The sequence below is a fragment of the Priapulus caudatus genome, unplaced genomic scaffold, assembly GCF_000485595.1.
Source record: "Priapulus caudatus unplaced genomic scaffold, Priapulus_caudatus-5.0.1 Scaffold525, whole genome shotgun sequence".
Taxonomy (NCBI): Eukaryota; Metazoa; Priapulida; class Priapulimorpha; order Priapulimorphida; family Priapulidae; genus Priapulus; species Priapulus caudatus.
Genome location: NW_014577586.1, coordinates 140,686 through 163,478, shown reverse-complemented (window position 1 = coordinate 163,478; position 22,793 = coordinate 140,686). Strand labels below are relative to the sequence as shown.

Below are 22,793 nucleotides of genomic sequence, written 5' to 3'. Positions count from 1 at the left end.
TATTAGACACTCCTAATATTACAGTATATACCGTATTTACTCGTGTATAAAACACGAGTAATTGGTACACAACTTCAATAAAAAAAAATCAGGGGGTGCGACTTATAGACGAGGCTAAGAAATCTTGTTATGTACCAATGTTTGTACCAACTTTTCAAGGCAAAATATTGGGTGTGACTATCTATATATATAAAGTTGTTCAGCTGACTTTGTGTGTACTCGCACAACTAGAGAACTATGTAGCCTGGTGGAAAACTGAAGCTATATTCAGAATCACCACGTCTGAGAGACAAAAACGAAAATTTAATTCTATTCGATTTTTTTGGGGTATTTTCGTTTCAACCAAGCGGTCACCAACTGAGTAACGACACTGATTTCCCCGGGCAACGCCGGGTATCCCGCTAGTACATGAATAATACTTATACACGAGTAAATACAGTGCATGTATAATCGTAATGAAATTCACACAACGTTTATTTTTGCGTGCCGGCACGCTCATTATGTGTCATTCCCGATTGGAGCTTTCTCCTCAATCCCAGGTAAGAGTTTTGCTGTCGTCCTCTCATCCCAGTGATACCCCCCCCCAAGTACATCAATCAATCCCGCCCCGGCCAGGGAGGTATGCGCTGCCGCTCTGAATAAATCTGTAATGGTAACGGTGGGCGTCGCTGGCTGCTTATTTCAGTGATCTTTGAAAACGTTTGACGTGAGAACGTGGTGCCATATTGAAATGGTGCCCTGGCTCAAAGGATGTTAGGAATATTAAACAACTAGAATTTTTCAGTTGTCTGATCGGGCAACTAGGCAAGAGAATAACTTGTCCGAGATAGACTTTCATTTGTTCCGGGCAATCGGACAACCGTTAGTGTCGAGGGCTGAGATATACATATATATATATATCTGTGTGAGTGAGTGTGGTCAAAGCAATATGACATGAGCTAAATGTGTACATAAAACTGTGCCATGCACGCGGACAGAGACCGATCAGCGGGTACCCCTGGATCACTTGCCAGTGCTCCTTATCTCACCTGCCAGCGGAGGATGGCATTCATGCGGCAGCGGTTGAGCAGCTCAGGGTTGAGCTCAATATCCGCCGTCGTGCGCAGTAGCAGCGCCTCTGGCTGGAACTTCTTCGAGACGACGTCTAGCAGGTGAAACTCACTCGGCTCGCGCGCGCGCACGTTCATCCACGCGATCTTCGCGCCGTCCTTGTACTTGCGCTCCATTGCCGCGACGAGCGCCTTCACTTCGGCGAACGCGTCATCGTCGCCAGCCGTCGCGTCGCCGGCGTGCTCATACACGAACACGGCCATCAGCACAGAATTGTCACCGGCGGCGAGCGCCGTGCGCTCGTAGTGACGCAGGAACGCGGCGAGGCGCGGACGATCGCTGCGCCGCGCCGCCAGCACGACGGCAACACGCGTGTTCTCGGTGACGTAGGGCATCGGCACAATCTCGACGTGGCTGAGCGGACGCACAAGTCGCACGCGTCGGTGCAGCTCATAGTCACCGTCGCGCTCACGCAGCGCCACGTCCAGCAGGTACTCCATGCCTCGTGTCGCGTCAAATCGACGGTAGCCATTTACCAGCCTCCCGAACACGTATTTCTTACCTGCAAACGCCAGAAAAAATATACGAACCGCATGTAGACATTGGGGGAACTTCTGTTCTAACTCGGTCTCGGTACAGGTCTCAATACAGTTTCGAACCAGTTGCATGCATTATTACAATTCCTTTACCATCGTACTGCGTTTCAAGGAGAAGCGAAAAGCAGACGAACCGTATTTCTGCAGCAGCTTCTCTTTCGCGACGCGGATGATGTCGTCGACATCTTCCTTGTCGGCTCCTCTCAGCTCAGCAATGTTGCTGTGGTCGGTGCCGAGGTAGACGTGCGTCTCCGTGAAGTAGTCGTAGCGAATCACGTCAAAGCGCGTCTTTGGACTTGATGGCTCGCGCACCCCGACAGGCCAGGGGAAGCCAGCCTGCCCGCCGGGTGCCAGCCTACTCACGTTCATTATCTGCTTCTGTAGCTCCGCGATCATCCTAAAATAGAGACACAATGGTAGTGTGACAATTGATGGTGGTATGTGATAATTACTGGTAGTATGTGACAGTTGATGGTGATGTGTGACATTTGATTGTAGAATGTGATAGTTACTGGTAGTGTGATGGTGGTGTGTGATAGTTGATGGTGGTGTGTGATAGTTGATGGTGGTGTGTGATAGTTGATGGTAGTATGTGACAGTTGATGGTGGTGTGTGATAGTTGATGGTAGTATGTGACAGTTGATGGTGGTGTGTGACAGTTGATGGTAGTATGTGACAGTTGATGGTGGTGTGTGATAGTTGATGCTAGTATGTGACAGTTGATAGTGGTGTGTGACTGTAGCGTTGGATATACGCTCGTAGACAGTAGACGTAACAGTTGTATAAACGGTAAACAACACTTATAACTTTATTCTAAACACGACGAATAGTGACAGTGTATACACATACCAAGTGGTGGTCGGAGACTCTCTCGTTTCTCCCAAAACCTCTCTCTTTTAAACCGTGCGCGCGTTCGTCGCGCCCTAACAGACTTCCTGATTTGTGGCACGACGCGTGACACAACGACAGGTCGCGACGGCCGTCCCATTGTCGGGGTTCAATGCTCTCCTTGACCAGTTGTCGGGCCGTCATTAGGTGTCACTTAATGACTGCCTGGTTGACAACTTATGCTCTGTTCTAGGGTCGGGCCGAGGCCGTTACACCCGTCGTCCGGCCGTGAGGACCGGCCGTACCTCTATTAATGATTCTATCGGCTTATGCCGGCCGTCACGTTAATTTATAGGTTCCTTCTAAAATAGGTAGTTGAGTCTGGTGAGGCCATTTGCCGGCCGTCCCTGACCGACCGTATTTGCTTTTCCTTTGTACCGTTCTCACGGTACGACATTTCTCCATTACATTTCACCCTGCCCCAAAAAAGTCGACTGCCTCGGCTTTAAGCCAGTCTCCTGACTGGAGAAACTCATTAAAATTTGTTACAGACAAAAGACTTGCTGTACTATCGTCGTGATAGGTTTGCTTGTAATTGTAACCGTTTAAGTGTATAATCTTAACATAGTGTTTCTCGTAACCGCCACCGCGTAACATGACAACTAATATCCCCTTTAACCGTACCATAGCATTCCAACACAATTCAATTCAATTCACTTCAATTAAAATACAATTCAACTTGTAAGATAACTGGAAAACGTTAAAGTTATGTTTATTCTTTGTACGCCCAAGAGGTGGCGCCACTAGTTGAGAAGAGGAACTATGGCGGGACTCTAGACAGTACACGCTCCTGTAACAGCGTCTGTGTGATTTAAGTTTATCTGAACAATATAATATGTAACCAGCAAGACAGTCGTTGGAATCTGTATTCGAATGTCTCAAGAACACGAGATATATAACATGGCGCTGCAAGGCAGAGGAGATTTGATATAATCTTCGAACCAGCAAGCTTGAGTGTAACAAAGACCGAAAAGGCGGCAAAACGTACTGTACGTAGGCCTATACGTGCATTGCTATTGTTCGCACGATGGCAGCTCGAGAAGNGCCTCTGTGTCATTCAAGTCTATTTAAACAATATAATATGTAACAAGCAAGACAGTCGTTGGAATCTGTATTCGAATGTCTCAAGAACACGAGATATATAACATGGCGCTGCAAGGCAGAGGAGATTTGATGTAATCTTCGAACCAGCAAGCTTGAGTCAACGGAGACCGGGTAATGGAACTGTTACCCCTACCACGTGGAATAAAGGCGGCAAAACGTACTGTATACGGGCATTGCTATTGTTCGCACGATGGCAGCTCAAGAACCCGCTCAAGAAAAAATGCAGATGGACATGAGTGCTGATAGTGCTACTGGCGAACAACCCCATTCAGTGCCACAGCAGAACGACCTACTGCAGATGCTAGCTGCAATTATCAGCCAACAGGCACAGCAAGCGCAGGCGACAGTCCAGCAGCAGAGCAACCTACCAGATCATGCTCGTGCTAAGAACTTAAAGAAGGTAAACTGGGGATTAATGAAAACACTATGTCCAAAAAAGCTAGATATGGACTCCTTCTCTAGCATTGACCTTAGGAGCTGGCAACGAGCCTTTCTTGCTTTCGCCAAGGAAGCCGAACTCACAGAGTTTGATTGGGATACTCAGCAGATCGCCATCGAGTCCGCCATGAAACCATCTACATTCAACCGTGTAGATGCGCTTCGACTACAGCTCCCTGCAGCCAAGCGACAAGACATTAAAGAAGTGGTGGCTATTACTTCCAGCCTAATCGAGACAACAAAATCTGTGTGGACATCTCGACACCAATTTTATCACTTGCATCAAAAGCCTCACCAGTCGATTGCAAAATTCCATAGTGAAGTGGTGGAAAAGGTACAAGAATGCAACTTTGATAAAGGCTTCTGTAATCAATGTGCACAAGCAGCCATTGACGACCACATTCTGTCCAAACTTGTGTTCTGCACCGAAAAGGAAGCTGCAAGACGAGAGATGCTGAGAGATCCTGACCTTTCTGTAGAAAAGGCCCGAAAGATCCTGGAAGCAGACGAAAATGTCACAGAGACAGAGGCCCAGCTCACACATTCTGCTAGTTCTGGGGTGAACCGAATCAACAGAGAAATGGAAAGGAACCCAAATAAACCGAGGCGGTTCAGAAGCAGAAGAGCTGCACAGTCCAGAGACTACTCTCGAAATGATAGAGAGAAAGAAACTGATATGTGTAACCAGTGTGGTTACCCAAAACACCGAGACAGAGCCACTTGCCCCGCAAAAGGGGAGAAATGCAAATCATGTGGTAAATCGAACCACTTTGCAAAAGTGTGCAGAAACTCTGGCAAGAAACCAGCATCATGCCATGACAAGCCAAAGAAGACGTTAATGGGAAGCATCATTTGCTCCATTAGCACTAATGTTGACTTAGTTAAAGTCACCATTCATGGACAAAATGGCCACAGCCAAGTGAAGGCTCTCATTGACACAGGATCGGATTGGTGTTGCATTGCAGAAAGCGAACTTGTGTCGGTAAAAGAAGACCCTCACAACCTATGTCCACTAACTGCAGACATGCAAGCTACTGAAAATGCTAGTGGAGTACGAATGAAACCAAGTGGATATTTCGAAGCCGACATTGCCTTTGGGTGCAACGTTATCACCCGACGTATTGTTGTCTTCCCGGGACTTAGTGGCACAATCCTATCTAAGGATGCCCTAATCGAGCTATCCATAGTCAGGCTCAATCTAGACCCACCTACTGAGACAACTCGGAAACCTGACAATGTCCAGGTGCCTGAACAGGCTANCCACGCAACGAACATAACAGAATATTCGGCAGCATAACCTATGAAGCCTGAGTTACGATCGTGTAGGCACCTCGCATAACTTAAAATTAAGGATTGAAATAACAGATTTGCTCAAAGAATTGCACATTATAGTAATATGTATATGTGAGTAATGAATGAGTAAAATATGATGTCTTTCATGGAAATAACATCAGAAAACTTTATATTATCTATCAGACTAAGCCGCGTCAAACAAACAAACATTGTACAGAACGGTGTTTGTTCTCTTGTCTTGAACGGTTTTTCTTCAGCCCAAGCAAATCAGTGCAAGAACGCATGATATTTGGCTTTAATCTGCCTTGAAACTTCATGTGTTTTAAGAAACATACTATAAACTACTTTAACCTCACTTACAGAAATTCGGGAAAGTTTTGGTAGATTAATTGGGATTTTGGCTTCAAGTCAATGGGGCTGGACATCTTGCAAATTCCAGCCAATCAGAGGCGCGCTCAATATTTGTAAATTCCTTCGTTTTGGGAAAGAACATTTCGCCGCTTGGCCACGCAGCGACGACGTGCCGTTTGCCAGGGCTCAGCGCGGGGTCAGGGAGGTTGCTGAAAACTTTGGAGATAGCATGTAGGCCGCGCCACGCACGTGCAGCGCCGTACGAACTCTCGTAAAAAGCTCTGTGATAGAATAACGCTAAATACGCGGCCTTCAGACGCCCCGTCATCGCGTAGCGCGCAACGATGTCGCGGCGCGTACCACGCTGAATTGACAGCATTTCTTGAGATTTCTGTACGGACGTCACTACTCTTAGGCCATAAGCGCGCGCCACCCCAAAAAAATGGTTAGGGGCCGTTTGGAGATGGCCTCCTGCGTCCGCAACGCGAAATGTGCGTTGGGATGCGCCCCAGTTTTCGCGTAGTGCGTTTTCAGACCCCCTGTGTCCATATCTCTCTATGAGTGGACAAAGGGGGCGGCGTATTCGCGTTGGGCGCGGCTTCGCCGCGAGCCGTGCGCTGCGCGCAAAAACGCGGGCGCAAGTCCGTCAGAGGCTTTCGAATGAAAACGTCAACCCATTCCTACATGCTCTTATATATAACTTTTTGTATTTACACATATTACGTATTATGTTCAGGGGCTTCTAAGTTCGGTTGTGCCTGTATTATAAATGTCATCGTAAATCAGTTTATTTCGTTTTTCTCATTGCTTATTATCTTATTAACTCATTTCTAAATATTAATTATTGTCTGCAATGTTATATTGTCGATTTTACCAATGTCTATTCTGTCCCATATATAAGCTACTATTATAAATTAGTAGCACGATTTTACCCAGCGCAGCGGGTACCCGCAGCTAGTAATTGATAAATGTGTTGTATTATATTGTTATACTCTGTAACACAGTGATGACGTACACTTATATATGTTTCCATTAAGCCGGCTGATCGCGTGACTTCAGTGTACGTCAGTGTGACGTCAGTGGCTATCCACCACCATAGACCAATCACGCACGCACATCCATGTATGCATATATAGCACATCCATAATAAATTTTCTAAAGACGCTGGTGGATATATGTTTTCAGTAAGCCGGCTGATCGCGTGACGTCAGTGTACGTCAGTGTGACGTCAGTGGCTATCCACCACCATAGACCGGTGGGCATATGTTTTCATTAGACAGACTGATCGCGTGACGTCAGTGTACGTCACGCACGAACTCGGCTATCTCCGAAGTTGAATGCATGTACGCATACAGCCTGCTGATGGTTGCGCTGCGCATGCATCAGACTTTTCGTATATATTAAAGAATGACGCAAATACCCTAACCCTGTGAGAAAAACCCTAAACCCTAAAACTGTCATACTGCCCCCAACAACAGGCATTAATATATAAATAATTGTAATTCGTAGTGTAAATGTGTTATTTTCATCTTAATATTAAAGTTACGAGAGGGTCTGGGCTCGCGTAATGTCAAGAGGATATTTTCGAGGATTTTTCGTTCTCGTAACGTTACGATGTTTGTGTCAACGGTTTACGAGTGGAAGTTAATGTTAAGACTAATGTTAAAGTGATTACGTCACGAATTTCTAGCACCATCAAGTAGTACAAAATAAAATGTATGAAAATACAATTAGTGTTTCTGTTTACTTTTTATGCTTATATACCTTCTTTATATGCCCTAATTTGCCGGTGAAAAACAGAGAGACGCCAGTATCTGAACAGTACTGGGGGAATAGTGTTAGACAACAGAAATGACCAAATCGTCTAGATTTTTGCAAATTTAACCAACGTAAACACATTTTTATCAGGTGAGAGTTTGAGGATATATTTAGTAACGTTAGTTCTTACTTTTAATGTAAAAAAATGGCTATTTTTTTTTTTACAAATTTTATTATAGAAAATTCGTGACGTAGTCCCTTTAAGACTAATTACTAGAACACCTCCAGAAGGCTAGGATCATAACACCTCAAACTAAAGCAACAGACTGGGTGCTTCCTATAGTGGTGGAGCAAAAGAAGAACTCTGACGACATCCGCCTATGTGTAAACTTTAAGCCACTGAATAAGTTCTCAAAGAGCGAGGTCTACGAGTCACCATCTGTCCTGGAGACAGTTCAGAACGTTCAAGCCAACGAAGGATCTCTGTTCACAAAATTTGATGCCCAGAAAGGGTACCACCAACTCAAAATAGCAGAGGAATCGAAGGACTTGACTACGTTCATAACGCCGTTTGGACGTTTTAGGTATGAGAGGGCGCCGTTCGGAATAAACAGTATTTCAGAGCACTACAACCGCCGCATGTCGGAATCCCTTCATGGTCTAGACAACATCGTAAGAGTGGTAGATAATTCCCTCGTGTATGGAAAGAATGATGAAGACCACCTGATACATGTCCGAGCATTCCTGGAGCGATGTCGTGAGAGGAACATTAGACTGAACGAAAAGAAATTTGTATTCAGGAAGCAAGAGATAGAGTTTGCGGGTGTGATCGTGAGTAAAGATGGATTTACCATCAGTCCTTTGCTGATAGAGTCACTCAGAGAATTTCCTGAGCCTAGAAGCATAACAGACATGCGATCCTTTTATGGTTTAGCCAGCCAAATGTCGCCATATGATCCAGAATTGGCAGGCAAACTGGCCCCCCTGCGACACCTACTAAAAAATCTGACAAAAAGTTTGAGATGTCAGAGGATGAAAAACAGGCATTCTGCGAAGTCAAAGAAAGGCTAGTACAACCTGGTAGGCTCGCATACTACTTGCCTGGTCAGCCCGTCGAGTTATACACCGATGCAGCGTGCAAGTCTGGTTTTGGGTTAGTCCTGAAACAGAAGCAACGTAACCTGGAATAGAAACTAATCATGGTGGGCAGCCGTACACTAACTGAACTCGAGAAGACGTACATGCCAATCGAATCCGAGATGAAAGCACTCTCGTGGGAATTAAGAAAGGCGTCTATGTTCCTTGTTGGATTACCTAGGTTCAAAGTGTACACGGATCACCGATGACGAACAATCGACGACTAGACGAAGTCACCAACCCGAGGCTTCGACCTTGCCTAATGCAAGCACATGAATTTGACATGGAAATCGAATACAACAAAGGTAAAACCAACTTGATGGCCGATGCATTTTCTCGCTACCCGACGAAAGAGCCAGACGAAACAGACCTGGAGGAGGAGCGAGAGACACTCCGTACCGTACGAGCAATCAGCACAGCCTGCATGGAGAAAGCAGATGTTCCTATTTACCTCCAGTCGATAAGAGAAGCCTCTGATTGTGATAATAAGTACCAAACACTGAAGGAAACAATACTTAATGGATTTCCTGACCAGAAGCGAGACTTGGATGCCTCGATCAGTGAATACTGGAACGTACGTGAACACCTGTCAATTTCAGATGATGGTTTTATACTGCATGGCATAAGACTGTTGATCCCTACCAGTCTTAGAAAACAAACACTGGTTATTGAAATGGCGATTGAATAGCTTAATTAATCATCGTTATCATACACACACCGCAGGTTGTGTTTGCTTTAACGCGTAATGGTACTTAACAGCAGCAACGGACTTTATATCATAATGCTGTTAGAAACAGCGCATATGTGGCTATAGAATGATTTGTAACAGTGCAGAACATATAACGCATGTTCGATGAAGTTAAGACAAATATTGACCGCTGAGCAGTCCTGCTACCTAGCATAATTTAACAAATATCCCTTACGATGTGTACAGTAAAAGAATGTCTGCACCAGGATGAACACCGTATATCAGATCTGGCAAAATGTGAAGCTTGTAAAAATAGACAAAATTTATTATCACGCAGCGTCTATATAGTAAGGAATTCGAATCATTTTCCACAGCGATAATTTATCGCGAACGAACAATAACTAAGACCGCCATGCGCATGCGCCGAAAATGTGCAGATAGAGACTTAAAAAATATACAAGATTCTTTCTCAAGGTGTTTGCTATTAATATCGACTAAGCACATGGGTTCTCTCTGGAGAAAGGATAAACTAGGTATTGAACTGAGACTGCTCACCTTTTTGTCGAGTTGTTAGTTATTCGAAACGTCAGAGCTGCATGGCGTTTAATATGATATGGTGCATAATACCGCGGATTCACGACCCAATGTATGTAGTTTGTTGCGCATATCTTATAAGATTGTATGCGTAGTCACATGCAGTAAATTTCTTTAAGAGAGACTGTCTTGCGTCTGTGGTAAGAACGTGTTAATGTCGCGTGCTGTCGCCCAGCGTTGTTACGCGATAACGTAAACAAATTACGTTTCTCACATTTAATTAATTATATTGTGATAATAATTCCTGTTACATAGCAATGTAAATAAATAAATGCATAATTTAGCCCAACAACAGAGTAAACTAGGACAGTAAATGCACGTATGTATTGAATAAAATGTAACCATAATCTGTGTGTATTTATGTATTTGTAGCTGGAAATTCTTATACCTCACTAGTACTAGTGGTGAAAATCGATGCAAAATTCTTAATCAACCTCCACCTTTATCGAAGCGACAGGTAAGCGACTATAATTGATATTTTCCATCCATGCTTAAGAAATAAACTCTGGCCGATGACAGAAAACTCTAGATTACTAGAGTAAGATATTGTAACAAAACATTCAATACAAGTTGAAAATGTGCTAATTCTGATAGTAGTAAATAGTAGTCACAATAGATTGTCGATGGCCAAATTCAATCTGCCGTGAGTACAATAGCGTGCTTCTTGTTGCTTTGCAATAAAACATCGTTATATACAATTATCATTGCAAAATATTATCATCGCAACTCTACTGTATGGTGGCGACACCTAGCGGCGCTGCCGGGAATGCCTGGGTCTACTGTAACTGAGCTCATTGGTTATATCACTGTATTCCACAGAAAACCTCAACTTTTAGCGCAGGAAACAGAGCTAATTATCTATATAATTTGTATTAATCTCTACCTGATACGTTAAACACTACCTGGAGATAATTATCAAATTTCGCCATGTTACACATACATGTGCATTAAATCCACCTGCAAAAGTGCTGAAATGAAATAGTACAAACCAACACTCTAAGATTCCTTGCTCATTTCTAATGTGAAGCTCATACACAGATAGGGGAAGTATGGGCTAAAGGGCATAACTCGCGACTCGAGCCAACGTGAAGGATGCATGAATGACATTTAAAATACGTGAGGATTAATAAAGCGTTCACACTGCATTGACTCTGGTAATCGCAGTACATCAGTACCATGTATAATTTCAACCAACTAATAGTCGTGTTATCCAATACTTGAATTAGGATGACGCGTTGTTAGGAGAATTCTCACATCAAACTACTCAATAGAAGATAGAACTACTAGCGAGTATGAGTATCTATAAATACATAATTCGCAGATGCTTGGCATGTGTGCTACGTTACGCTGACAATGTCAGTTTCATTTTCCATGCTAGGGTTTGGATTCGCGAGAATTCTTAACATATGATGAAAAATATTATTTGACACCATTTAACGTAGAGAGTTGATAGTGAATATTAATTTGCTTTGATAATTTGATGTAACGACCTTTTACTTACGAAAATATTAAGGGCGACACGTATTGTACCCGCAAACAGATTGATCTTGGCCATCGTTACTCAATTGTATATTATAACCTGCAAAAACGTAGTTTCAATGCTTCGATCTGTAAAATGCTTTATTTTAATTATTCTAAATGTGTGCTTGTACATACAATAATTGCATCTCAGTTTCTTTTCCAACAACTTAAATATTTAAAATATATACACATAGAGATGACAATCCACGTATCTCTTCTTGTGCGGGCATTATTCGAGGCGTAGGTGATACTTACAAGAACGTCGTGGCTTATTCGCAAATACCACCATTTATAAATACCCACACTGAGTAATAATTGCCAACCTACGATAATCTATGGAATATAAATATACAAGCACATCGAACGGCGCATTTTGACCTGGGCTCAGCGGAGTTTTATCATGGAATCTATTGGCTCCCGATCGCCCTAGCAATGCTATCGCTCTAGCACTTGTCCTAATGATAGTGAAAATACACAAATTGTAAATTAAATTGCAAATTGCAATTGTTTAAATACAGCAATACAAATTAAAACTGTTAAATATATATTAATGTATTATTCTTGATTTACAACAGGCTAAACGTATAATCAACCGTTTTCCAATTTAACTGTGGTTATTTTACACGATTTGAAGGCCACATGTGGCTTATATTAGAGTAGCAAAAAACAACAACTTAAAATCCGCTTTTCTGTCATTCGCCAGTGGGGTTAATTAACTAAGCGGTAACGTGACACAAAGATGTAATGGAGGTTATGTTGAGTGGTGGTGGGATGTTCTTGTTTGTGTCTTATTCTATACTTTAGTAGACAAGCTGTATTAACATGACTTCCAGTTACACTCGAGATCTTTCTGCAAATCTGAAGAAACAATTAAATCGTTTCTCTCTCTTCTGGGTACAACAGCGCTCTATACAATCTGGTAATACAACTTTGTTATGATCAGCAGCTTTGCTGTGATCAAATCCGGTGACGCCACGAAGATTACGGGATCGCGCAATGTGCATCAAGCAGTTCATCCGCACCGACAATAGGCATTGCTTCAATCATAGTTAAATTTTATTTCTAAGAAGGATAGGGCTATTATTTGTGTTATTGAGATAAATATATTGTAAAATAAAAACTTAAAGAATATTTAAAAAGTTTCCAAACCCAAATCTCGTAATAATACTTGCTATGGGGTAGATGCACACAGTTGCAAACTCAATGCGTTCTGCGAAGAGCAATTAGAAGTCACATTTTTGCGACTGTTTGTACATCGCTAAACCCTACTAGCGCTGATCGCGTGGCGCACTTCAATCAATGTATAATCAAGAGATTTTAAAAGGGTATGGTAATATCTAGCGTTGGATCGAAGCTGCTGTTTATAACTCCATGTTTCATATCCGTACTGAGCGCGGTGTCGATTGTTGACAGGCTGATTTCGGAGTTACTTGTGAAGAACTGTCTACTGATGTCCCCGCTGTGCAGTTTGCGTTGTTCGGCGGCTGGTCCCCAGTTCCAAGCTGGTTGAGCGGCTTCCTTTAGCGCCTGAAAAGATTCCCCCGAATAGCACCTGTATTACACAAATATCGACTGACTGCGAGAAAAACGCCCAATCTTGTAGACCAAGAAAAGAAAGACGAAACCGGAGATGCAGGATAGGAGTATATTTCGTAATCCACAAAACTTGCTTTGTTACATGTTAATAAGGCAAGTAAAGCGGTCCTGATGAAAGCTTGCCGTGAAAACCCTTAATCTCGTTATAAAATAAGGTTATCTGGCCATGTGTTTACTACGGCTATCAGCGGTAAAAGAGACATCTCACGATCAATCGTACGTTAGACGGACGAGTCAAGACTTACCGTCAACGTGATGAAGTTGGAAAAGAATCCTATTATAATAAGGGCTAATGGGATTGCAACAAAGCTCCATTCGATTACCATTACCCAGCTGGGATATTCGTACACACCATCTTCGGCATAGGGAAATGTATAGGTGATGGGAGCATACACCACTAGGCTCATTATTAAAACAAACTGTAAAAAAAATGCGGCTAATGTTAGGAACATGATTATACATGACGAAATAAGTGACTACTAAGTTTACTCAAGTTTACTAACACACGCATCAAAATACTGTAGCTAAACCTACAGGAGTATTATTTGCTACATACATGCAGCGATTCAAAGACATATACGCGATCTTATAGTATGGTGTGTGCTAATGACTTCTATAACAAGGTTCATATAAACAATTATTTTATTTTGCAAATCATATAATTCCTAATTAAAACACGGCGTATAACTTCCTTTGTAATTTGTAATGCCACGTATTTGTGACTCACAATTAGAATGACAGGTGAAATGTATTTCCAACAAATTCTCCAAAATAAACTGGGTTCTTTTCCTATCATTAGAGCAATATCTTCACACAATTTGTCAGTACCTGAAAAATCAATAATCAATAACTCATAAGCTGTTACAGAACGACCTCTACTTCTCTATTGTAACTTCCGATGCAATTAGGCATGTTATAATGAAATTAAGTACTATCAAACATGCACTGACTGACAAGGTTTATTCTTATTATTATATATATATATATATATATATATATATATATAGATATATATACATAAGTTTATGTATCTCTTTCAATTTATTCAGATTCAAAAATTCTTAGGTCAAATATCCTTACCACGAGTTATTAAGTATTTTAAGTCGAGAAAACATGTTCTTAAAGTTTGTTTATTTCCTAACTAATCAGTATAATCAACGCCCACAATATATTTTACAGACGTTAAACATTTGGTTAAATAATAAACGACTTACCATACACCCAATGTATAGTCAAAAATTCCACGATTCCAAGGATAATCAAAGCAATTCCTCCGATGCTTACATCAATAACATTTAATACATACATGCCTCCCTATAAAATATGAATGAGAAGTTTGTGTCATAAAGCAGAACGATGCTGATATACAAACATGATGTTGAAGTGTAACCGACAGCTGATGTTCAAGATGTTCGACATTATTGATTGGACCAGTAATTTCGATCATTCAGCTTACTCTACGTAGCTTTATCTATGGCAGCGTGGCTGCGAAGGTTGCTTAATTTACTGCCGGTATATCGCACATGTATATGGCAAGCATTTTGTATCATAATTCGAGAAACCAAGTTTCCTCGCACGAAACCAGGTTTCGTGCTCACAACACCTAGTTTCTTGCTCAAGAAACTAGGTTTTATGGCATGAAACCTGAGTTCTAGTCCTATAACCGCAGTTATAGCTGGAATCTTAGTTTCTTGAGCAAGAAACTAGGTTTTGGAAGCAAGAACCTAGGTTTCAGCAAGAAACCCACTTTCAACCGCGCCATTTGTATCATAATTCAAAAAACCAAGATTCCTCGCAGGAAACTTTTTTGGCAGGTAGGTTTTGTGGCTAGAATCTAAGTTTTCCAGTCAAGAAACTAGGTTTCAGAGCTCGAAACTTAGTTTCTACGCTCAAAACCCAGTTCAAGATCTCAAAACTCAGTTTCGTAGCTCGAAACCGAGTTTCGAGCGACGAAACCTAGTTTCGTCGTTGCTACGGCCCGTATCTAGGATTCGTAATCCCGAGCATGACGTCAGCGTAGTTCAGCCACTCGGGGCCACTGCTCAGTAAATACTATAGAAATAACATACTAGTTAAGCTAATTAATTAAATATTGTATAAATAAATTAAATATGCTGTGCTATTAAATACTCTGCTCCATAACTGGTTCCCATTTCTCACCGCTACGCGTCGCAGCGTCGTGCTACGCGTCGCTGCACGAATCCTAGATACGGGTCTTGGCAACGACGAAACTAGGTTTCGTCGCTCGAAACTATGGTTTGAGATAGGAAACTTGTATTCCTCAAGTTGTGATACAAATGGCGCGCTGGAACCTGGATTCTTGCTCCCAAAACTAGGATTCTTGCTATAACTGGGGTTATTAGGCTAGACACTAGGGGCCCGTTGTCAGAAACATCGTAAAGTTAATGCTAATGTTAATGCTAAGATAACACTTACGACTAATGTTAATGTTACGTGGTAGCGCTTTGACAGAAACACATCGCAGCTATTAGAAAACTTACGATAACAGGAACTTCATCACAAGGCTCTGATGGATGAGGAATCGATCACAAAATTCAAATTCATACACATTTATTGTACATCACAGTAATTTAGCATATTATGATGGCTAACCACATATAAATAATATTTGATGGTGGTCGACGTGGTCATGAATTTATTCTGCACAACAAGACAAATTCTCACCCTGTAACGCGCAGACGCGAGAGTCGTGGCAAGCGTGGCATTCTTTAAAACAAGAGAACAAATTCATACGCCATTGTAAATGTATTGTTTGTTTTATTAGCGCGTAGATAATTAATGATTTTGATGTGTTTTCAAGAAAAAACACACATTTTATCATTATTATAAAATATAATATCTATAGATTGTAATTCGTAGTGTAAATGTGTTATTTTCAACTTAATATTAAAGTTACGGAGAGGGTCTGGTCTCTCCGTAAAACGTTAAAGTAATGTTTATTCTTGTAGCCCAAGAGGTTGGCGCCACTAGCCAAAGTAGACGAAGACTTATGCGGGACTCTAGACTGTACACGCTGTTGTAACTGCGTCTGTGTGATTCAAGTTTATATATAACAATATATTATGTAACAAGTAAGACAGTCGTTGGAAACTGTATTCGAATGTCTCAAGGACACGAGATATATAACATGCCTGCAAGGCAGAGAGATTTGATATAATCTTCGAACCAGCAAGCTTGAGTGAACGGAGACCGGGTGATGGAACTGTGTTACCCGTACCACGCTGTAATAAAGGGCGGCAAACGTACTGTATACGTGCATTGCTATTGTGCACACAATGCAGCTCAAGAGAAGACACTCAAAGAAAGTATAGCAGATGGACAAGTGCTGATAGTGCTACTGCGAACAGCCACATTCAGTGCCACAGGCACAGCAGAACGACGCTACTGTAGATGCTAGCTGCAATTATCACCTAACAGCCAGCACAATCGCAGGCGACCAGTTCAAGCATCAGCGCAAGCCTACCAGAGATTACCGTGCTAGACAAGCGTAAAACTGTTCATTACTAAAAAACACATATGTCTAGAAAAGCAAGATATAGACTCCTTTCTAGGCATTGATTTAGGCGAGCTAGCAATCGAGCGCATTTCTTGCTTTCGCCAAGGAAGCGACTCACAGAGTTTGGATTGGCAACTCAGCAAATGCGCCATCGAGTCCGCATAAAACCATCTAACATGCAACCGTGTAGATGCCTTCGACCTCAGCTCCGCTGCAGCCAAGCGACAAACATTAAAGAAGTTGTGCTATTACTTCAAGCTAATCGAGACAAACCCATCTGTGTGAACATCTCGACACCAATCTGTATCACTTGCATCAAAAGCCTCACAAGTTCCGATTGCGAAATTCTATAGTTGAAGTGTGGCGAAAAGGTATAAAATAATGTAACCTTTGATCAAAGGGTTCTGTAACCAATGTGCACAGCAGCATTGACGACCACATCTGTCATAACTGGTGTTCTGCACCGCAAGGAAGCTGCAAACGAGCAGCATGCTGAGAGATTCTGACCTTTCTGTAGAAAAGGCCACGAAAGAGTTCTGAAGCAGAACAAAATATCACAGAGACAGAAGGTCCAGTCACTAGTATTCTGCTTTTCTGCGGGTGACCCGAATTTCACAGAGAAATTGGAAGGCAATCAAATATAACCGAGCGTCTCAGAAGCATAAGAGCTGCACAGTTCCAGAGATACTCTCGGAATGCATAGCGAAAAAGAACTGAGATGTGTAACCAGTGTTGGTTACCCGAAACACCGAGACAGACCACTTGCCCAGCAGAAGGGTGAAGACAATGCCAAAATCATATGGTAAATCGAACCCAGTTTGCGCAAAGTTGTGCAGAAACTCTTGGCAGAAACCAGCTCATACATGACAAGCCAAAGAAGACGTTAATGGAAGCATCAACTTGCCTCCATTTAGCACTAATTGTTGACTTAAGTTAAATTCACCAATTCACTGACAAAATGCCACAGCCCAAGTAAAGGCTCTCATTGACACAGGATCGGATTGTGTTGCCATTGCAGAAAGACCGAAACTTGTGTCGGTGAAAGAAGACCCTCACAACACTAATGTCCACTAACTGCAGACATGAGCTACGTAATCTAGTGGAGTACGAATGAAACCAAGTGCGATATTTCTAACCGACATTGCTTTTGGTGCAACGTTATCACCCGATGTATTGTTGTCTTCCCGGACTTAGCTGGCCACAATCCTATCTAAGCATGCCTAATCGAGCTAAACATAGTCAGGCTCAACTAGGACCACCTACTGCAGACAACTCGCCGAAACCTAGACAATGTCCAGGTGCCTGAACGAGGTATGATACTCCATGATCAGTAAGTCTAACAAACTATCGATACGGTAAATGCCGAAGCAGTCTCCGAGGCTAGTCAGACACACCAGGTCAGAAACCAGCAAAGCCAGGTAACTCGACAGGACTGACGAGCATGAGTTGCTGATGTCTTTGGTCTCTTGAAAACCCTGTGAAGGGAAAAAAATTCAGGATTGCTGGAAGAAAAAGCGGTGCCGTTCAAAGCCAAACCAGATCTATGGTGTGTCATACCCCCTGATGCCTAAATTAGAGAAAGAACTTAAACACCTCCAGATGCTAGATCATAACACCTCAGACTAAAGCACCAGACTGGGCTGCTTCCTATAGTGGTGGGAGCAAAAGAAGAACTCTGACGACACGCCTATGTGGAAACTTCAAGCCACTGAATAAATTTCAAAGCGCGAGGTCTACGATCACATCTGTCCTGGAGACAGTTCAGCCAAACATCAGAGGCCTACGGAAGGATCTGCTGGTCACAAAACTTTGATGCGAGAAAGGTACCACCAACTCAAAATAGCAGAGGAATCGAACGGACTGACTACGTTACATAACTCCGTTTGACGTTTTAGCATGAGCAGGCGCCGTTCGCCGAATAAACAATTTTTAGAGCACCTTACAACCGCCCCGCATGTCGGAATCCCTTCATGGTCAAGACAACATCGTAAGAGTGGGTAGATGATTCCCTCGTGTATGAGAATGATGAAGACCCACCTGATACATGTACGAGCGTTCCTGGCAGCGATGTCGTTGAGCGAGGAACATAGACTGAGAAAGAAAATTTGTATTCAGAAGCAAAGCATAGAGTTTGGGGGTGTTGTCGTGAGTAAAGATGATTTACCATCAGTCCTTTGCTTATAGAGTCACTCAGAGAATTCCAAGGCCTAGAAGCCATAAACAAGACATGCGATCCTTTCATGGTTTAGCCAACAAATGTCGCCATGATATTCCAGAATTGGCAGCAAACTGGTCCTCCTGCCCGACCCTACTAAAAAAAGCTCTGACAAAAAGTTTTGAGATGTTCAGAGGATCAAAAAAAGCCGGCATTCTGCGAAGTCAAAGAAAGGTTAGTACGAACCTGGTAGGCTTGCATACTATGCCTGGTCAGCCGTCGAGTTATACACCGATGCAGCGTTGCAAGTCTGCGTTTTGAGTTATGTCTGAAACAGAAGCCACGTAACCAGAGAATAGACAACCAATGCATGGTGGCAGCCGTTACACTTAACTAAATCTCAGAAGACGTACATGCCAATCGAATCCGAGATGGAAAGCACTCTCGCTGGTGAATTAAGAAAGGCGTGCTATGTTCCTTTTTGGCGATTACCGAGGTTCAAAGTGTACACGGATCACCGATACGAACAATCGAAGACTAGACGAGTCACTAACCGAGGCTTCGACGTTGTCTAATGCAAGCACCCAGGAATTTGACATGGAAGTCGAATACATCAAAGGTAAAACCAACTTGATGGCCGATGCATTGTTCTCGTAGCCCGAACGAGAGAGCCACGACGAAAACAGACCTGGAGAGGAGCAGAGAGGACACTCGCGTACGCGTACGAGCACTCGCACAGCCTGCATGGAGAAAGCAGACTGTTCCTAGTTACCGCCAGTCGATAAGAAGAGCCGTCTGATTGTGATAATAAGTACCCAAACACTGAAGAAACCAATACTTAATGGATTCCTGACCAGAGCGAGACCTGGATGCCTCGATTCATGAGTACTGCGAACGTACGTTGGAACACCTGTCGATTTTCAGATGCGATGCGTTTTATGACTGCATGCATAAGACTGTTTGGATTCCCACCAGTTCTTAAAAACAAACACTGCGTGCCGACCTTAGCTGTATAGAGGTATGAAGCTACGAAACATACGTAGCAGCAAGCGCTCATAGTATATTGGCCCCGCATTGATGCGATGATAGAACAGTTCTGTCAGTCTTGTAACCAGTGTGAGAAGGACCTACCTAGCCAGCCAAAGGAACCGATGATGCACCTACCAATCCCAAAGCGAGCGTTCCAATTCATAAGCGCTGACTTTGCTGATTGTGATGGTCGCACATTTCTAATAGTCACCGACTGGCTATCTGGCTGGTTCATAGTTCGTGAGATGCGCTCAACAGATGCTAATTCCACGATCCACGAGCTAAGACTGATATTCGCTGACACAACAGTGCCTGAAGTTCTATACACTGATAATAGACCACCATTCCCCTCAAGTGTGTTCCAGAACTTCGTCTGTGTGAGGTGGGGAGTGAGATGGATATCCTCATCACCGTATTACCCGCAGAGTAATGCGTTCGCAGAAAATGCGGTAAAACAGAATCCGAATCGGTATATCTTATATAAGTATATAAGTATAAGAATTTATACAAGTATATTTTATATTAATTATCTCACGTTCGTAAACCAAAACAATACATTTACAAATGGCGAATGGTATTTGTTCTCTTGTTTTAAAGGTTTTCCACGCTTGCCACGACTCTCGCGTCTCGCTTTACAGTGTGAGAATTTGTCTTGTTGTGCAGAATAAATTCATGACCACGTCGTTTTTTATCAAATATTATTTATATGTGGTTAGCCATCATAATATGCATAAATTACTGTGATGTCCAATAAATGTGTGTGAATTTGAATTTTGTGATCGATTCTCATCCAATCAGCAGCCTTGTGATGAAGTTCCTGTTATCTTAAATTGTGTAATAGCTGCGATGTGTTTCTGTCAGCGCTCCTCTCGTACATTAACATTAGTCGTAAGTGTTATCTTAGCATTAGCATTAGAATTAACTTTACGATGTTTCTGACAACGGGCCCCTGGTTTCATGCCATGAAACCTAGTTTCATGGCAAGAAACTAGGTTTTGTGAGCACGAAACCTGGTTTCGTGCGAGGAAACTTGGTGTCTCGAATTATGATACAAAATGTTTGCCATACATGTAGGCCTACGCACAAGGAACGTCGATCAGTGGGGGTACCGCAGCACCTGCTACTATACCTATACGGCCGCATACAGTATAGGGTGGCTATCACTGCCTGTTCAGATATTCTCAGCTACTCTACACATTGCGCATTAAATATCAGATATCAAATGTACTAAAACTGAGACATATACATTGATGCTATATACAGTGTGCTAGCCCCGCCTGAGATTATTGATTAAGGGCAATGACACATCTGATCATGAATATGATTAAGATAATGAATACCTTTTATTTGGATTACGAATATGGTAGTTCTGTTATTGTCATAATAATAGTAATTATTATTATTGTTGTTGTTGTTGTTGTTGTTATTATTATTATTATTATTATTATTACTACTATTATTAGTCGTGGTTCAGATAAACATTATTCGTACCGTAGTTCTCCTTAAACTTGTAGGCCCATTATATGTTTTAGTTGTGTCTAAATATCATGTAGAGAATTGGGCATGGCGTAATTGTGTAGGCCTGCATGCTTGTGTAGTAATTAGTGTTTTATTTGCCATTAGTAAGCCTCCAACATGCACGTTCTGCAAATCTCACCAACGAAGTCTTAATCTGGAGGCTGGGGTAAGGATTGATCCGCTCTAGCAGTACATAGCAGTGTATCGATAGAAGCTATGTGCATGGCCATGTGAGCAGGAAATATGCGGCATGCTGGTCAACGTCTGGTGGGTTCAGATTATCCATTGTCAGCGCGTGCGAGTGAGGAGCAGCCGCGCGGAGATGGGCTGCACGTTTGTTTAGTTGTTTTATTCTAGTTGAGTTGGAATAATTCATGATAATCATCAAAGCTAGCATGTCAGTTTGATACCGTCTTTCTAGGTGGCTTTCCCGCACATATGTAGTATCGCGATATTATTAGAATATAATTATAATGTTAATTATGGTGAATTACCTGAGTCACCATGCTTAATCCGATCAAGAAGCTTCCGCCACAGAATAAAGCACGAAATCCTATCATCCTCAAGGTACTAGCACGGAAGAACGTTGGATAGACGTCAAATATTCCTGATATAACGGACTCACTAATAGAAAACTGCAAAAACGAAATTCGTTTTAGTCGTCTTACCTTTGCATTGGTAACTGTTATTGTATTATCAATGATTACGACATGGTGTTTCATATTGATTATTATTAAAAATGCTAGAATAAAAGAATTCAGAAAGGTCGCAATTTGTATTTCAATTAATATAACCTCCGTCCCAAATCCGAGTGTGACCATCATGAAGAAAAAAATAATAGCCCAAAATGGTGCGAGAGGCATTCTGGAAATTCCTTCTGGGTATACGACAAACACCAGTCCTGGCCCTATAATAAGCAATATCATTCTTATTAATGTCTCGTGCTTAATAAGATTTCCAAGATTCTCTATTTTAATTTATCAAACAATTATAATTCTAAACAACAACTTTCTACGAAATATATAAAACATGTGACGAGTTTAGTTATGTAAAGCATGCTACTGATGCTTGTGTATGACCAGAGTGGGACATGCGGCAGCCATGTAGTCACTGACTGAATAACAGTGTGTGAGATTCTCTCCAGCGTAACGTAGACTACAATACGCACCCTGCTCCGCAACTTCTGATACATCAACTCCTTTGATGTTAGCCATAAATCCCAGCACTGTAAATATCACCAAACCAGCGTAGATACTTGTCCCCAGGCTTATTAACGGAATGGCGATAGCGTCCCTGCATGAATTGAGAGGAAATAGACGTAAGAAAAGATGGTGGTGGGATTTTTAGCGGACGCGTGTATTTCTAATGGTTAAATGGGTGTCATATCAATGGTAATCTGGCAAGAATTTGCGATTTTATTTATAAAACGCTTAAGGCCGCCGCACACCAGCCGATTTTACAAACGATGAAGCGATGAAGCGATGAAACGATGAAGCGATGAAGTGGTGAAGCGATGAAGCGATGAAGCGATGTAGGTGTGCGGCGGCCTTAAAATCGGCT

General features: G+C 42.3%; 3 protein-coding genes across 3 annotated transcripts in view; 1 reads left to right on the top strand and 2 right to left on the bottom strand.

The window, feature by feature from the left end:
* The window catches only part of LOC106811291 (chondroitin sulfate synthase 2-like), a 5,537-nt gene extending 2,606 nt beyond the window's left edge, over window positions 1–2,931 (bottom strand). The window contains exons 1-3 of the mRNA XM_014814860.1: window positions 2,891–2,931; window positions 1,781–2,043; window positions 1,029–1,612 (exon numbers count right to left, since the gene is read on the bottom strand). Coding sequence (XP_014670346.1) covers window positions 1,029–1,612; window positions 1,781–2,043; window positions 2,891–2,931 — 888 coding nt within the window. The remainder of the gene's footprint in view (window positions 1–1,028; window positions 1,613–1,780; window positions 2,044–2,890) is intronic.
* An 897-nt stretch (window positions 2,932–3,828) lies between these two features.
* LOC106811290 lies at window positions 3,829–10,733 on the top strand. Its single transcript, XM_014814859.1, has 4 exons — window positions 3,829–5,331; window positions 7,767–8,444; window positions 8,797–8,920; window positions 10,717–10,733. The coding sequence occupies exons 1-4, from the start codon at window positions 3,829–3,831 to the stop codon at window positions 10,731–10,733; spliced, it is 2,322 nt and encodes a 773-aa protein (XP_014670345.1).
* A 1,255-nt stretch (window positions 10,734–11,988) lies between these two features.
* LOC106811289 (sodium- and chloride-dependent glycine transporter 2-like) overlaps window positions 11,989–22,793 on the bottom strand; it is a 21,518-nt gene continuing 10,713 nt past the window's right edge. The window contains exons 2-5 of the mRNA XM_014814858.1: window positions 14,229–14,328; window positions 13,742–13,842; window positions 13,260–13,433; window positions 11,989–12,945 (exon numbers count right to left, since the gene is read on the bottom strand). Of these exons, the coding sequence (XP_014670344.1) occupies window positions 12,736–12,945; window positions 13,260–13,433; window positions 13,742–13,842; window positions 14,229–14,328 (585 nt within the window). The 3' untranslated portion in view covers window positions 11,989–12,735. The remainder of the gene's footprint in view (window positions 12,946–13,259; window positions 13,434–13,741; window positions 13,843–14,228; window positions 14,329–22,793) is intronic.

Excerpts from the sequence above, each read along its gene's own strand:
- LOC106811290 (XM_014814859.1), top strand. The coding sequence starts at position 3,829 with ATGGCAGCTCAAGAACCCGCTCAAGAAAAAATGCAGATGGACATGAGT. Across the intron at positions 8,445-8,796 it reads CGCCATATGATCCAGAATTG|GTTCAAAGTGTACACGGATC; the intron begins GCAGGCAAACTG and ends TGGATTACCTAG.